General features: G+C 41.5%; 1 protein-coding gene across 5 annotated transcripts in view; it reads right to left on the bottom strand.

Annotated features, from left to right (window-relative positions):
* Positions 1-17425, bottom strand: part of mtf2 (metal response element binding transcription factor 2) — a 46243-nt gene that overhangs the window by 8212 nt on the left and 20606 nt on the right. For all 5 annotated transcript variants that reach the window (XM_078218866.1, XM_078218868.1, XM_078218867.1 and 2 more), the window contains exons 8-12: positions 14299-14367; positions 13613-13736; positions 12092-12159; positions 10102-10290; positions 705-810 (exon numbers count right to left, since the gene is read on the bottom strand). In XM_078218866.1, coding sequence (XP_078074992.1) covers positions 705-810; positions 10102-10290; positions 12092-12159; positions 13613-13736; positions 14299-14367 — 556 coding nt within the window. The remainder of the gene's footprint in view (positions 1-704; positions 811-10101; positions 10291-12091; positions 12160-13612; positions 13737-14298; positions 14368-17425) is intronic.

A 17425-nucleotide genomic window follows, 5' to 3' on the forward strand; every position in this document is an offset into this window, starting at 1 on the left:
TGGTAGAAAGATAGAGAACCAGTTTCTATCTACTCTATCTGGACACCTTCATGATTGAGTACCTCTATCAAATCTCCTTTGAACCTTCTCTTCCCCAAGAACAAGCCCAGGTTTTCCAATCGATTCATGGAACTGATGACACTCATTACTGGAATCATAATGGTAAATTTTTTTATTTTTTTTTACACCTTCTCTAACATCTTTACATCCTTCCTAAAACGTGATGCGCAGAATTTGTCAATGTAATGTTTAAAAATTCAGCTTTATGCTACAGGTAGTCGGTATGTCTGTAGGGATGTAGCTCAGATTTTGGGAGAGCAGGATAATTACTCAACCTTGCAAGTCAAGTTAATGGACTTTTGTTTACTTAAGTTTCCCTGGCATGTGCTAAGTCTTTAGGAGAAACAACAAGGTTTTTGCAGAAAGCAGCGTCGAGTTGCAGTTGGGAATTGTTTGAAGACAGAGGCTTTAGGAACTCATTTTCTCTCTGAAAGCTTCAAGACTGCCTACACAGATACAGGCAGGATACAGCTCAGATGTGACCCCCTGGATCAAAATAAGCTCAACTCAAATAGTCATTCATAGCTTATGCACCTTTACCTGTAAAGGGTCATCTGACTAAGATGGTTGCTGCTTCTTTAATTACACTTAATCATATCTTATTAAAGCCAACAGCCAAGCTATAAAGGAGGAAGCATACTTACTACAGTTGAGTCAGAAAATCTCTTGACCTTCAATTTTGTGTATTGTTTGGAAGGTTCAACTGAAGACTTTTTCTTGCCTTTTTTTTCAATGCCATTATTTAATGCACTATTGGGAGAAAAATATAAAGTCACTATGTAAATCTACACAAAATTGTTACACCACGTTTAGAGGACTTTTTATTTATTTTTTCACAGGACATGATCTCGCTGGCTAGGCCAGATTTATTGTCCATCCCTAATTGACCAATAAGGTGATGGTGTGCTGTCTTCCTGAACTGCTGCAGTCTACATGGTGTAGATTTACACAACATTGTTAGGACTAAGTCCAAAGCAAAGATAACATTTATTTTCTTCAAGTTCAACAGTCCCTTTCAAATACATATTTTCATGGGGAGGCGATTGGCCTAGTGTTATTATCGCTAGACTATTAATCCAGAAACTCAGCAAATGTTCTGGGGACCTGGGTCGAATCCCACCAAAGCAGTTGGTGGAATGGGAATTCAACAAAAAAAAAACTGGAATTAAGAATCTACTGATGGTCATTGTCGATCGTCACAAAAACTCATCTGATTCACTAATGTCCTTTAGGAAAGGAAATCTGCCGTCTTTACCTGGTCTGGCCTACATGTGACTCCAGAGCCACAACAATGTCGTTGGTTCTCAACTGCCCTCTGAAATGGCCCAGCAAACCACTTATTTCGAGAAGGTTTACATCTCATAACAGGTGAAGACATTTGGAATCACCAGCAATAATGCACCCTTCCCCTTAAGAGGTCAGTGAGAGGACATTATTGACATCGGGATGCCTCAGTCGAACTGGTATCAGAGATCACCATCGCAGGCGTTAGATCAGCCTTCCTGAAAGTTAACCCTCGGAAAGCGACTGGCCTGGATGGGGTACCCAGACAAGCACTCAGATCCTGTGCAGACCAATTGGCAGGGGTATTCGCAGAATTTTTAACGTCTCCTTACTCCAATGAGGTCGCTACTTGTTTCTAGAAGACAACCATCAAACCTGTACCAAAAAAGAGCCAGGCAGCATGCCTTAATGACTACCGCCCAATGGCTGACATCCATCATTAAGACTAACCTTCAAAAGGTTAGTCATGGCACACATCAACTCGAATCTCCCAGACTGCCTGGGCCCAGTACAGTTCACCTATTGCCACAACAGGTCCACAGCAGACACCTATGTCAGACTCTTATTTATTGATGACAGCTCAGCCTTCAACACCATTATCCCAACCAGGCTCATCTCCAAACTCCATGGTCTCGGGCTTGGCCATTCCGCGACTGAACCCTGAGTTTCCTAACCCACAGACCACAATCAGTAAAGATAGGTAATGACACCTCCTCTATGGTTATCCTCATCACCGGTATCCTCAGTCCCTTAATATACTGCTTATACACATACGACTGCGTGGCCAAATCCCGCTCCAACTCCATTTTCAGGTTTGCTGATAACACCACTGTAGTGGGTTGGATCTCAAACAATGACAAGATAGAATACAGGAATGAAATAGAGAATCTTGTGAAATGGTGTGATGGCAATAATCTCTCCCTCAATGTCAGTAAAACGAAGGAGTTAGTCATCGACTTCAAGAAGCGTAGTGGAGGACATGCCCCTGTCTAGATCAACGTTGATCAAGTGGAAATGGTCGAAAGCTTCAAGTTTTTAGGTGTTCAGATCACCAATCTGTCCTGGTCCCTCCACACTGATGTTATAGTGAAGAAAGCCCACCCACACCTCGACTTTCTCAGGAGGCTAAGGAAATTTGGCATGTCCGCTGTGACTCTCACCAACTTTTACAGATGTACCATAGAAAGCATCCTTTTCAGATGAATCGCAGGTTGGTTTGGCTCCTGCTCTGACCAAGACTGCAAGAAACTACGAAGAGTTGCAAATGTAGCCCAGTCCAGCATGCAAACAAGCCTCCCATCCATTGACTCCATCGACATTTCCCGCTGCCTCAGAAAAGCATCCAACATAACCAAGGACACCATGCATCCCAGACATGCTCCTTTTCAGCTTCTTCCTTCAGGAAAAAGCAAGCTTGAGAGCACATACCAACCGACTCGAGAACAATTTCCCTGCTGCCGTCAAACATGGATCTATTATATATTAAGCTGATTTTTCTCTTCACCCTAACTAACTGCAGCACAATATTCTGCACCCTGTCCTTCGCTTCTTCCCTATGTGTTTTATGAAATGTTTTTATCTGTATAGTGTGCAAGAAACAATACTTTCCCAATACATGTGACAATAATAAAGCAAATCAGATCAGTTGCATCAATCACTACAAAGTCTCAACAAAGAAATGAAACCAAATGGACTACCTGGCATTGACCTATGCACTGGAAAAGACAACGACAAACAGCCCTGTCGACACTACAAAGTCCTCCTTACTAACAACTGGGAGCCAAAATTGGGAGAGCTGTCTTACAGACTATCAAGCAACAGCTTGTCATTCTCATAGAATCATACCTTACAGATAACATCCCAGAAATCACCATTACCATCCCTGGATATGTCCTGTCCCACTGTGACAGATGAGGTGGCAGCACAGTGGTATAGCCAGGCGGGAAATGCCCTGGGAGTCCTTAACATTGACTCCGGGCCCCATGAAATCTCATAGCTTCAGGTTAAACATGGGCAAGAAAACCACTCCCTGGTTACTATGTACCGTCCTCCTTCGGCTGATGAATCAGTATTCCATGTTGAACAACACTTGGAGGAAACACTGAGGCTGGCAAGGATGCAAAACGCCTGGGTCAGGGATTTCAAAGTCCATCACCAAGAGTGCTTTGACAGCAGCACTACTAATCGAGCTGGTTGGGTCCTAAAGGATACAACTGCTAGACTAGGTCCGCAAATCAGATCAGTTGCATGTGGTGAAGAAACCAAAGAGAGGGAAAAACATACTTGCCCTCATCCTTACCAATCTGCCAGCTGCAGGTGCATCTGTCCAAAACTGCATTGGTAAGTGCAACCATTGCACAGTCTTTGTGGAGACAAAGTCCTGCCTTCACATTGAGAATACCCTCCATTGTGTTGTGTGGCACTATCACCATGCTAAATGGAACAGACTTTGAAGAGATCTAACAACTCAAGACTGGGCATCCATGAGGCCAGGAGATCAATCCAGGTTCAATAGAGACTGCACCAGAGCATGCCAGGAGCAGCACTCGGCACACATAAAAATGTTGTCAACCTGAAGTTACCAAACAGGACTACTTGCATGCCAAACAGCATAATCAGCAAGAGATAGACAGAGCTAAGCGATCCCACAACCAACGGATCAGATCCAGTCTTGAATGGTGGTGAACAATTAAACAATTGACTGCAGGCGGCAACTCCACAAACATCTTCATCCTCAGTGATGGAGGAGCCCAGCACATCAATGTAAAAGATAAGGTTGAAGCATTCGCAGTAATCTTCAGCCAGAAGTGCCGAGTGGATGATCCATCTTGGCCTCCTCCAGTGGTCCCCAGCAGATGGCAGTCTCCAGCCAATTCGATTCACCATACATATCATCAAGATACAGTTGGGAGGCACTGGATACTGCAAAGGCAATGGGTCCTGACCACATTCCGGCAATGGTACTGAAGACTTGTGCTCCAGAATTTGCTGCTCCCCTAGCCAAGCTCATCCAGCAGTTACAACACCGGCATCTACCCGACAATGTGGAAAATTGCCCAGGTATGTCCTGCACACAAAAAGGAGGACAAATCCAACTGGCCAATTACTGTCCCATCAGTCTACTCTGAAGTAATGGAAAGGGTCATCAACAATGCTATCAAGCAGCACCTGCTCAGCAATAGCCTGCTCAGTGACACCCAGTTTGGGTTTTGTCAGGGTCACTCAGCTCCTGACCTCATTGCAGCCTTGGTTCAAGCATGGACCAAAGAGCTGAATGGCAGAGAGGAGGCAAGAGTGACAGTCCTTGACGTCAAGGCTACATTCAACTGAGCGTGGCATCAAGGAGCCCAGCAAAATTGTAATCAATGGGTATCAGGAGGTAAACTCTCCATTGGTTGGAGTCATACCTGGCACATAGGAAGATGCTTGTGGTTTTGGGGGGTCAGTTATTTCAGCTCCAAGACATCTCTGCAGGAGTCCCTCAGAATAGTGTCTTCAGCCCAGCTGCTTCATTAATGACCTCCCACTATGAATGTCAGAAGCGGGGATGTTTGCCAATGATTGCACAATATTCAGCACCATTCGCGACTCCTCAGATACTGAAGCAGTCCATGTTCAAATGCAACAAGATCTGGACAATATCCAGCTTGGGTTGAGAAGTGGCAAATAACATTCGCGCCATACAAATGCCAGGCAATGACCATCACCAATTAGAGACGACTTAACCACAGCCCCATGACATTCAATGGTGCTCCCATCACTGAATCCCACTGTCAATATCCTTGGGGTTACCATTAACCAGAAATTTAACTGGACTCATCACATAAACATAGTGGCTACAAGAGCAGATCAGGGGCTAGGAATACTGTGTGTAACTCACCTCCTGACACCCTAAAACCTGTCTACAAGGCACAATTCTGGAGTGTGATGGAAACCTTCTCACTTGCCTGGATTGGTGCAGCTCCAACAACACCCAAGAAGTTTGACAGCATCCAGGACAAAGCAACCCATTTGATTGGCACCATATCCACAAACATCCACTCACTCCACCACCGACATTCAGTAGCAGCAGTACGTATTATCTACAAGATGCATTGCAGCAATTCACCAAAGATCCTAAGGCTGCACCTTCCAAACCCACGACCACTTCCATCTAGAAGGACAAGGACAAAAAATACATGGGAACACCAACACCTGCAAGTTCCCCTCCAAGCCACTCGCCATCCTGACTTGGAAATATTTCGCCACTCCTTGTGTCAAAATCCTGGAATTCCCTCCCTCGCTGTATTGTGGGTCAACCCACATCATGTAGACTGCAGAGCGATTCAAGGTGGCAGCTCACCACCACATTCGCAAGGGAAACTGGGTATGGGCAATGAATGCTACAGCCAGCGATGCCCATGTCCCACGAATAAATAAATAAAAAGCACTCGAGAACCTATTCCCAAACCACTGCCAATATCGACATTAAGCCAAAGACATGAAAACTGGAATGCCGAAACAAAAAATGCAGGGTAACAGATTCGTCAAGGAGAGAACAAGTCTTGTCAGATTGTCATGAAAACATGCTTTAATGTCAAATAATGATTTTTAATCCACCAGCTGGTAAACCAAACAGAACTTTTAAAAAATTGAGACTTTTAAAAACTGCGATGTTAGTATCCCTTTAAGAAAGTTTTCTTTACGATCATGCTCACAGCCTTGGTGGGAGAAACAAAATTGTGCCAGTCAATTGACAAGAGTTGTTTTTAATTTAGTTCTGGCTGCAGTGTTACAGGCAGTCTTAGAAGCAAGCTGGAGAAAAAGTCTCTTTCTCTCTCTCTTTTGCTTTGAAAGTTTTGCCAGTTAACTGAAAGAAAGGCTTATTGCCATGCTGCAGTAAAGAATCGATGTTTTGGGGAGCTGATGACCACAAGCTGCACTGAGTTTTCAAGATCATTTGAAATCAGCATTCAACCCAGGGAACTGGATTCCACTATTATGAGAGTTTAGCCTGTGCAGTGATAAATCTGTTTAAAGGATTTTGTTTATTGGATATTGGTTTGATTGGAACATCTGATGTATATTGGTTAAGGGTTATATATTATTGTGGTGGTTTTGTTTTCACTTGTAATTGATAAATGTTATTGCTAATTTTCTTACTATACATGGTGACTATATTCTTAAATAAACTTTGTTTGATAAAAGCTCCCTAGTGGGTCACTTAAATCATATCTGAAGTGAAACATCTCATGCTTATCCTAGCCAAATTCAAGATGCAGAGCTTATGATTCAGGCAGGCTTCATTATACACTTTGGAGTTTCTAACCTGAACCATAACAAAATACACAGACAGAATGTGTGACCAGAGTCCACAACGAAGGTGTTTACCCAATTTGCACTAATTCTTCCACATGCTGATCCACTGAGTTGGAGACACTGAGCTGTTAACTTCCGTGGAATGCTAATTAGTCAGATTGTTACACCTTGCCTCGCTGCTTACCCTGAAATGCAGCCTCACCTTTCTCGCCCAGCCTTCTGACTTGCAATTTAAATCTAAGTTTTGGATGTCAGGTGATTCCCATCAAAGGGCAATTGCCCGAGAGAAGTTTGAGCTTCCTACGCAATAGCTGTGCAATCCTTACATGGTGATCTCTGAGGTAGGGGGCAGCATATCTTTGTGATACCACACCCCCCAAATATTTGTAAGTCATAGACCACCATGTATTCAAAGACCAATAGCCTTTGGAGAAAATGAGTGAGTCATTTATACTGTCCCCATGAGCAAGGCATTACAATTACCTGGGATATTCAACAGGAGGCTCTCAGACTAAAGTGATCCAGGGGTAGAAGGTGAGGCAGTGCCATTGGATTAGTAATCCAGAAGCCCAGGCTAATGCTATAGGTCCCAGCACAGCAGTTGGTGGAATTGAAATTCGATTAATAAATTTGGAACATAAAGCTATTATCTGGTTCACTAATGTTCTTTAGAAGAGGAGATCTGCCATCCTCACCTGGTCTGGCCTACATTTGATTCTAGATCCACAGCATTGTGATTGACTCTTATATGCAGGGCTCTCAAATGGCCGGGGGGGGCGGGGGGCAGGGGATTCTGGGGTCACAAGTTCTGCAGCTCTAATGGCTGCCATAGAGATCTCCGAGTGAATGGTAACAGCTGTGAGGCCCTTCTAAATACTCATTTTTTAAAAAACATGCTGAGTGTAGCCTAAATGGCGAATGCGTTGAGGCCCGACTCTTGCCCCAAAAAAGCCCACGGAAAAGTTTTTTAAAATACGAAGAGTAATATGTTTGCCCCCTTTCCCCACCGCTCTCACTTAAGACACGTTGAAATGGATAATTCTCCTAGAAGTTCGCCACTCCTATGATCTGTGCATAGGTCAACAATGCAAGAGCACAATAATCTATGCAAACATAAACAGTGTTTAAGAAGGTATAAAATGGTACATCAGTAAAGGTACTAACACCAAACTCAGTAATCTTACATTAGAAAGGGAGGAAATTATAATTTTAAAAATCAAATTACAAACATGATCAAATGAAAAAGGAGCAATGCCTAGTAACTCCAGAATGGCATCTTAGGTTGGAAGGGTATCTGTAGTGTTATAGAAACATAGAACATAGGAGGAGGCCATTTGGCCCTTCAAGCCTGCTCCACCATTCATTACGGTCATGGCAGATCATCCAACTCAATAGTCTAATCCTGCTTTCTCCCCATTGCCTTTGATCTCATTCGCCCCAAGTGCTACATCTAGCCACCTCTTGAATACATTCAAAGTTTTGGCATCAACTACTTCCTGTGGTAATGAATTCCACAGGCTCACCACTCTTTGGGTGAAGAAATGTTTCCTCACCTCGATCCTAAATAGCCTACCCCGAATCCTCAGACCATGACCCCTGATTCTGGACTCCCCCACCATCGGGAACATCCTCCCTGCATCTACCCTGTCTCGTCCTGTTAGAATTTTATAAATCTCTATGAGGTCCCCACTCATTCATCTGAATTTCAGCAAAAACAATTCTAACCTAGTCAATCTCTCATACATCAGTCCCGCCATCCCCGGAATTGGCCTGGTAAACCTTCGCTGCACTCCCTCGAGAGCAAGAACATCCTTGCTCAGGTAAGACAACCAAAACTGCGCACAATATTCCAAGCCTGGCCTCACAAAGGCCCTGTGTAATTGCAACAAGATATCCCTGCTCCTGTACTCTAATCCTCTTGCTATGAAGGCCAACATACCAATTGCCTTCTTTACTGCCTGCTGCACCTGCATGCTTACCTTCAACGACTGATGCACAAGGACACCCAGATCCCGCTGCACACTCCCCTCTCCCAATTTACGGCCATTCAGGTAGTAAATTGGGCTGTACGGTAGCATAGTGGTTAGCACCAGGGACCTGGGTTCGATTCCCGGCGGAGTTTGCACATTCTCCCCGTGTCTGCGTGGGTTTCCTCCAGGTGCTCCGGTTTCCTCCCACAGTCCAAAGATGTGCAGGTTAGGTTGATTGGCCAAGCTAAATTGCCCCTTAGTGTCCCGGGATGCGTAGATTAGAGGGATTAGCGGGTAAATATGAGGGTTAGAGGGATTAGCAGGTAAATATGTAGGGATATGGGGATAGGGCCTGGTTGGGATTGTTGTCGGTGCAGACTCGATGGGCCGAATGGCCTCTTTCTGCACTGTAGGGGTTCTATGGTTCTAAATCTGCCTTCTTGTTTTTGCTGCCAAAGTGAATAATCTTGCATTTATCTAAATTATATTTTATCTGTCATTGATTTGCCCACTCACTCGACTTGTCCAGGTCATGCCCAAGGATCTCTGCATCCTCGCCGTAGTTCACCTTCCTACCCAACTCGGTATCATTAACAAACTTTGAGATGTTACATTTTGTTCCTTCATCCAAATCATTAATATATATTGTGAATAGCTGGGGTCCTAGCACTGATCCCTGTGGCACCCCACTAGTTACTGCCTGCCAATTTGAAAAGCACCCATTAATTCCTACTTTGTTTCCTCTCTGCCAACCAGTTTTCTATCCATCTCGATACACTGCCCCCAATCCCATGCGCTTTAATCTTGCATAATAATCTCATATCCAGGACTTTGCCAAATGCTTTCTGAAAGTCCAAATATACCATATCGACTGGCCCTCCCCATGTCAACTCTACTAGTTACATCTTCAAAGAATTTCAACAGATTTGTCAAGCATGATTTCCCCTTCATAAATCCACGCCACTGCTTTCTAAATGCTCCGCTATAAAGTCCTTGATAATGGATTTGAGAATTTTCCCCACTACCAATCTAAGGCTTACTGGTCTATAATTCCCTGTTTTTTCTCTACCTCCCTTTTTGAATACTGGACTAACATTAGCTACCCTCCAATCTGCAGGGACTGTTCCAGAGTCTATAGATTCCTGGAAAATGCCCACTAATGCATCCACTATTTCTAAAGCCACTTCCTTAAGTACTCTGGGATGTATATTATCAGGCCCTGGGGATTTATCCGCCTTCAATTGCATCAATTTTCCCAGCACCATTTCTCTACTAATATTGATCTCCCTTAGTTCTTCCCTCTCACTAAATCTTGCATTTTCCAACACATTTTCTGATTTGTGAACTCATTTGTGAAGACAGAACCAATGTATGTATTCAGTTGCTCAGCTGCTGGTCCAGGGAGTGCTTCCTCTGCCTCTGACACTATCAGTTTGTCTCAGATTTAGTGAAAGAACCATAGGACAACAATTAAAGTGAATTGCTTTACCTTTTTGCAGCTACTGGTGCAGGTACAGATGTGGATTTACCAGCTTTTTTTCCTTTTATCTTCAACTCATGAGAAACTTCCTCAGTGCTTTCCTCAGCCTTCATCGCACCATTGGGAGGGATTGGAGGCACCCGAATTCGCAATCCAAACAAATGTTTCTTCTTCTTTATTTCTTTTCCAGACATAAACCTAAATGAATTAGTTTTAAATGATTAGACATGAAACAAAAACACAATGGCATTTATCAATCTGTCCTGTATGTTGTGCACCCGAGGGCAAGGCATACATTCCTCTTTCTGTACTCCATAGTGTACATCATAGATACATAGGTCAATGACAGAGGAGGCGGCTACCAGCCCACTATGTCTGTGCCAGCCGAAAAACAGCTAATCAGCTCAGCTCTTTGTCTATCAATTTTTAGGTTACAGGATTTTAAGTACATATCTTAAGTAGCAAGTGCAATGAGGGTTTCTGTCTCTACCACCTTTTCAGGTACTGAATTCCAGACCCCCACTCTCCTCTGGGTGAAAAGAATTCTGAATTCCCCTCAAAGCCCTTTACCAATAAGTTGAACTCTATCCCATTCCCCACGTTAGATCTCTGCTCAAGGGAACAGGTCCTTCAAATTCACTTTCATCTCGGACCCTCACTTTTGTCCAGCTCAATTAAATCTCCTCAGTCTCCTCTTGTTTCAAAGAAAACAATACCAGCCAAACTAATTTTTTCTCAGTTAAAATTCTCAATTCAAGCAACATCCTTGTAAATCTCCGCAGCACCCCTGCTGGTGCGATCGTCTCCTTACTGTAATGGAGTGACCAGAATTATACACAGTACTCTAGCTGCAATTGAACTAATGGTTTATACAGTTCCAGAATGTTCTCCATGCTTCCTGCCCTAGTCAATAAAGGAATATATCTCAACTACCTTATCAATCTGTCCTGCTACCTACAGGAATCTCTGAACATTCACTTCAAGATTCCTCTTTTCCTCTACAGTACTCAGTATCATACCATTTACTCTGCATTCTCTTGTCTTCTTTGCCCTCTCCAAATCCATTGCCTCACATCTCTGGATTGAATTTCATTTGCCGCGTTTTTGCTTACATGATCAGACCACTGGTATCTTTCTTCAGTCTACAGTCTCCTTCCTGACCATTATCTGTGGGTAATCAGCAAACTTCTTCATCATGACCAAGAAACCCAGTACTGAGTCCAACTGGAAACAGCCGTCCAATTAATTAAAAATGATCTTCTGTTTTCTCCCAATTTTGGATCCAATTTTGGATCCACTTTCCCGTGGATTCCATGAGCATTTAATTTTCTGACCAAAATGTCTCATGTTACCTTGTCAAAAACCTTGCTAAGATCCATGTAGAAAGATGATAACCACAGAAAGTCGATAGGTATGCATGTGCTAACAGAGACCCACAAGAATTTAACAAAATATGAAAATACCATTAATAGATCCATCAACTCGATCTACCCACGCTTTCATTCAATCTTTTTTCCAATATCTATTGCAGTTCTTTACTCATGGCTTAAAATACATTTTTTTCAAGGGGAAAAGGCGGAGGAGTGAGACAAACCAAATTCCTCCTGTGTACACACAACTGGACAAATGACCTCTATCTGTGAAGTATCCATTGTTTGGTTCGAATTACATTTCAAATGTTGTTGCAGCCTCGACAGCAACAGTCATAAAGCACCCATATTCACAGGAATTTCAAAATCAAAATCCCCATCCTGGTATTAACAAGCTGAGGGACAGAGTACGAATAAAAGTCAGCAGGAATTGTGGTAATGGGCAAGTAGGACTGCACAGAAGCACAAATAAAAATTGAGAACTGAGAACAGACTTTGACTCTCTCTAACCGTTTGCGACTTGTGAAAAGAATAAGAGCAGAAATCTATTTTTAAAATCAGGGAAAATTTCTCTCCTTCTGAAACAACGGTAATTCCATTATTTCTATTTGTGATACCCCCTCACTTACATGCATTTGTTCTCAGTTAGGGCTTGAAGAATAAAACCGTATCTATCAGGTTTTAGAGTGTCGACAAGCTGCAAACAAATAAGAAAACAGATAAATTTAACATGATCTTGCCATAGAGTCAAAGGTTTACAGCATGGAAACAGGCACTTCGGCCCAACTTGCCCATGTCGCTCTTTTTGTTTTAAACCCCGAAGCTAATCCCAATTGCCCACATTTGGCCCGTATCCCTCTATACCCATCTTACCCATGTAACTGTCTAAATGCTTTTTAAAAGACAAAATTGTACCCGCCTCTATTACTACCCCTGGCAGCTTGTTCCAGACACTCGTCACCCTTCTGTGAAAAAAAATGCCCCTCTGGACCCTTTTGTATTTCTCCCCTCTCACCTTAAACCTATGCCCTCTAGTTTTAGACTCCCCTACCTTTGGGAAAAGATATTGACTATCTATTTGATCTACGCCCCTCATTATTTTCTAGACCTCTTTAAGATCACCCCTCAGCCTTCTACGCTCCAGAGAAAAAAGTCCCAGTCTATCCAGCCTCTCCTTATAATCCAAACCATCAAGTCCCGGTAGCATCCTAGTAAATCTTTTCTGCACTCGTTCTAATCTAATAATATCCTTTCTATAATAGGGTGACCAGAACTGTACACGGTATTCCAAGTGTGGCCTTACCAATGTCTTGCACAACTTCAACAAGACGTCCCAACTCCTGCATTCAATGTTCTGACCAATGAAACCAAGCATGCTGAATGCCTTCTTCACTCTCTGTCCACCTGTGACTCCACTTTCAAGGAGCTATGAACATGTACCCCTAGATCTCTTTGTTCCGTAACTGTCCCCAACGCCCTCCCATTAACTGAGTAAGTCCTGCCCTGGTTCAATCTGCCAAAATGCATCACCTCGCATTTATCCAAATTAAACTCCATCTGCCATTTGTCAGCTCACTGGCCCAATTGATCAAGATCCTGTTGCAATCCAAGATAACCTTCTTCACTGTCCACCATGCCACCAATCTTGGTGTCATCTGCAAACTTACTAACCGTGCCTCCTATATTCTCATCCAAATCATTAACATAAATGACAAATAACAACGGTCCCAGCACCGATCCCTGAGACATTTGTTTCATTGTTACTTGTAACTGATTCATAAAGAGTTTGTAAATTCAATTAAAATGTTAAGTTCAGATCAAAGTTTTGAATTTATATCTACTTTTCAGTTCTAATGTATAACAGTCCATATGTGCCATGGATTTTGACTTTAAATGTCAACACGTGACAGCCAAAGTCAGTTTTAAATTTGCTCAATAACAATGTTAACTGTCATAAAATTTAGTATCAAGTGCACATTTAAAAGAAAAAAACTGACTCTGAAGAGTTATGTGAAGAAATACTTATAAGAAAGAATATTTGTGGCCAAATTCTCAATATTAATATTGCTGCACATCAGCATGGGGTGCAGCCTGGAACATGATTCTGCCCACAACTAACCAAGTACATTCAGTGCTAAACTAGACCTTACCTTACCAGGTTGCAGTTTGTCCCAATTTTCATTAATGTAATTCATCAATTCAAACTCAGAATCAAAATACTTCTTTTTATGAATAACACTTAGATTGTAAAGGCTTAAGTGTGCTATGTCAACCCTAGAAGAGAAAAAGTATTCAACGTACATTTTAACATCCATTCATGAGCAAACATGTAAGGTTTTCAAACATTTGTTTGCCAATTACAGCACACACTGAAAACCAAGGGCCAACAAAACTGACACAGTGCACTGGGAAAACTGGAGAAACTTGTCCAATTATAGCCTTGGTCAAATTATGTCAGAACGCTGCAGAATTAAATCGCAACTTACAAGGATTGATGATACAGTTCATTTAAAGCTTATACTTTCTAACAGTAATTAAAACTCATTGTTCATACAATTAATTAGATTGGAAAGTTTACTTGTGTTTAAACATTGAGTAGATTAGAAGGTCTTGTGCGCGATCCTCAAATGTGTCTTATATAAGGCAAATTCCATGAGCATCAATCAGTGCATTATCATTTACAATTATTTGTAACTAATCTCCTGAGCACAAAAGGGAACTCTGGTCAATGCCATCATAACATAACTAGTATCTATGAAAAATTTAGATAAATTAGAGCAAAAATGCGACAACGAGTTTGAAAGCCCAAAACCAGAATAGCAAATCAATAACCTACCATCGTAAAGGTAGACGCTTGAGGTATTCTGGTCCAGAATTGCAAACGGAACAAATAAATAAATAGAACCTAGTGAACAAAAAGGAGAAAATAAAATCCTTCATTTTTAAAATCAATATAATTTGGAAAGTGTAGTTTCTGTGTGCGACATAAGCCCAGAAACAGATGATTCATCATTAGCCTGCGTTCTCTACACTCCACAAAATCTCCTCCCACTCTATATTCACCTTTTCAGCATTTCTTTCTATTTTTTTTTCTCGCATGTAGCTATCAGACTTCTTCAGACACCATCTAAGCGATTTGCCTCAATAACTTCTTGTGATAATGAGTTCTGAATTGTGAACAATGTAAGAATATTTTATTCCTTATTGGATCTATTAGTAATTATCTACATCTGCATTATTCAACCTGGTCAGAATTTTAAAGGCCTCCATCTGGCCTGCTCCAAGTCTTCTTCTCCGATGAAAAGAAAGCCCCAACCTTTTCTAATCCTCTTAATTCTAGTGCCTTGTAAATGTTTTTCCCCTTTTCCCCAATGCTTCTTTGTTCTTCATATAACATGGAGACCAGAACTGTGCAGTACTCAGTGTAATCTGATGAGGGCCCCATATCCCTACAAAAATCCCCGTGTTTTGTTATTATGAATTGTTTTGCTTACTGATGATGCCACTTTTACTCATTTGTTTACCAAAATCCCTAGATTATTTTGTTCCAAAATCCCAATTTTGGGATGTTTTTGGAAGCCCCTAAAGAAATACACATTTGCATCATTTGCCAAAATAATGGCAAGGAAAACAAATTGAACAAGTGACTGCCCAGCTTAATGAAGCAAAAGGGCAGTAAAATATTGTTAAAATCTTTACCTGGGACAAAATCTACTCCATTCAATTGTTTATTTCAGATATGTTGTGTTTCCCCAACAAAATCCCATTTCTCTATGTTAAAGTTCACTTGTTTAACTGCTTAATTTGCAAGTTTTCTACTGTCATCTTGTATTATCTTGTATTCCTCCATTAGCTATACCCCCAATTTGGCATCATCTATAAATTTTGATGTTAATTTTAACCGTGGTTCCAGCACATTTCCTTACGGAATGCAACTTTCACCCTTCCTCCAGTTTTGAGTAACTACCCATTACCCCTACTCTCTGCTTTCTATTTTTTAGCCAAGTTGCTATCCATTCAGCTGTTTGTCCCAACTGAGAGCGGAAATATAGAGGTATTTTTAAATGCAAACAAATAGCAGCTGCTTCTTTACTATTCAGTTCGTTAGGCATTACTCAAACCTTTCGGAATCATGCTGATGACTTTTAAGTTGTATTTTCTGTCTCCAAGTGCTTTAACACTTCTGGGAGTATCTTTCCCATCACTGACATTAAATTGACTGGTGTATAGTTCTGAAGTTATATTACTTTTCCCCTTTGTATCCAGGTTCAACTCCTCACAAAGTACAACAAACAAGATTATAGACAATCCAATTAATTTAACCCATTTGAATCAATACTTCTACTAGAAGGAAAGATTATGTTTCCCCATTCAAGGGAACATTCAGATTCTTCCACACTTGGTTCTTCCTACCCTTGTATTACAAGATAAATTTTGAAACTGAGCTCAAAAATGAGTCACAAGCAGAGTCGTCAGGGTCGATTGAGGTGGGTCACCCTCATAACAACCTATGCCTTAAACTTCCTGTAACACAACTAAACCATGCACGTGCAGTAAATTAAGGGGGCCAACCCACACTTGGGAATCTTTTGGGTTGCTATGCCGTCCTGGAGCTTAGAAGGAACATATTCTTATACTGAGAGAATAGGTGGTGCCTCACTCAAAGACTTGAACTAGGTTGATATTTCAGTGCATTACTCAGGAAATACTGCATCTTTGGAGATGTGGTCTTTTGGATAAGACATTAAAAATAAGATGTTGTTTGTCCTCTCTCAGATAGATGTAAAATATCCCATAGCACTTTTCAGAGAACAAGGGCCTTGCATCCAGGATACACTAACATTGCTAAAACAGAATGTGGTTATTTATTGCGCATCGGGAAACCTTGCCGTGTGCAAATCAGTTACCACAATTCCCCATGCACAATGGCGGTTTCACTTCAAAATGTACTTAATTAACTGTGAAACTCTCTGGGGTGTCTTCAGTTTGTTAAGGGCATTACATAAACACATTATTTCTTTCCTTTAGGCTAAAATGATTTTTCTGTCCAAAATTGAGTTATTTACTTCATGTTTAATCATCCACCCCAATCACAGATAGTTTGCAACCCAAGGCAGTGAATCGGAAACATATTTTCAAACTTCCGAAAAGGTGAAATGGTATTTATGCCCAAGCAAACGCTCTCTTAATATTCACTTACTTGGGAGACATTTTGTCTGTGCTTAAAATCATTCCAGTTGGCCCAGACAAAATAAAGAACTTTACAGTTGGCAGAACTAGAGACCAGTCTATGGCCCATAACTCTCTGACATCTCGTCTAAACATTAACATGCTTTAAACAGAATTACTAGGTCACCCTTCAGACTTCTATTTTAAGTAAGAGACCCAGTCTGTCAGCCCTTTCCTATGTGTACACACATATTGCTGGAGTCATCCTTGCAAATCTCTTTTGCTGAGTCATACAAATTTGGACCTATGTATCCATTATTGTCCTTCAATCAAGGGAAAATAGATTTATAATTCATATTTTGTGATAAGCACCTATAGTTTTGTATATGGCAGCTATGCTGAATTCTTAGTTTTAATTTTGCCTTGATAAGCCAGTCAGACCACATTCTCAAAGCAGTGGTCTCATAACACTTCAGCTTTGCACCACTTACTTTACAAGTTATAGTCCAAACAATAATTTTCAAACATTAAATCCAAAAACAGTTCATAACCAAAAAGTCATTTGTATATAGTTAGCCCTTTGCCTAAGTTATACCATAAGTTATACCAATTTTGAAATACCAGTGAACATATAATCAGACATCAGCAAAGGGCTAGTACCATTATTTGGTGGCACAGATTCCAGGCTTGTGTCACTGTCTGTATGGAGTTTGCACATTCTCAATGTGTCTGCGTGGGTTTCCTCCAGGTGGGGGTTAGGTGGATTGGCCATGCTAAATTGCCCCTTGGTGTCA

The sequence above is a fragment of the Mustelus asterias genome, chromosome 8 (genome assembly GCF_964213995.1).
Source record: "Mustelus asterias chromosome 8, sMusAst1.hap1.1, whole genome shotgun sequence".
Lineage (NCBI taxonomy): Eukaryota > Metazoa > Chordata > Chondrichthyes > Carcharhiniformes > Triakidae > Mustelus > Mustelus asterias.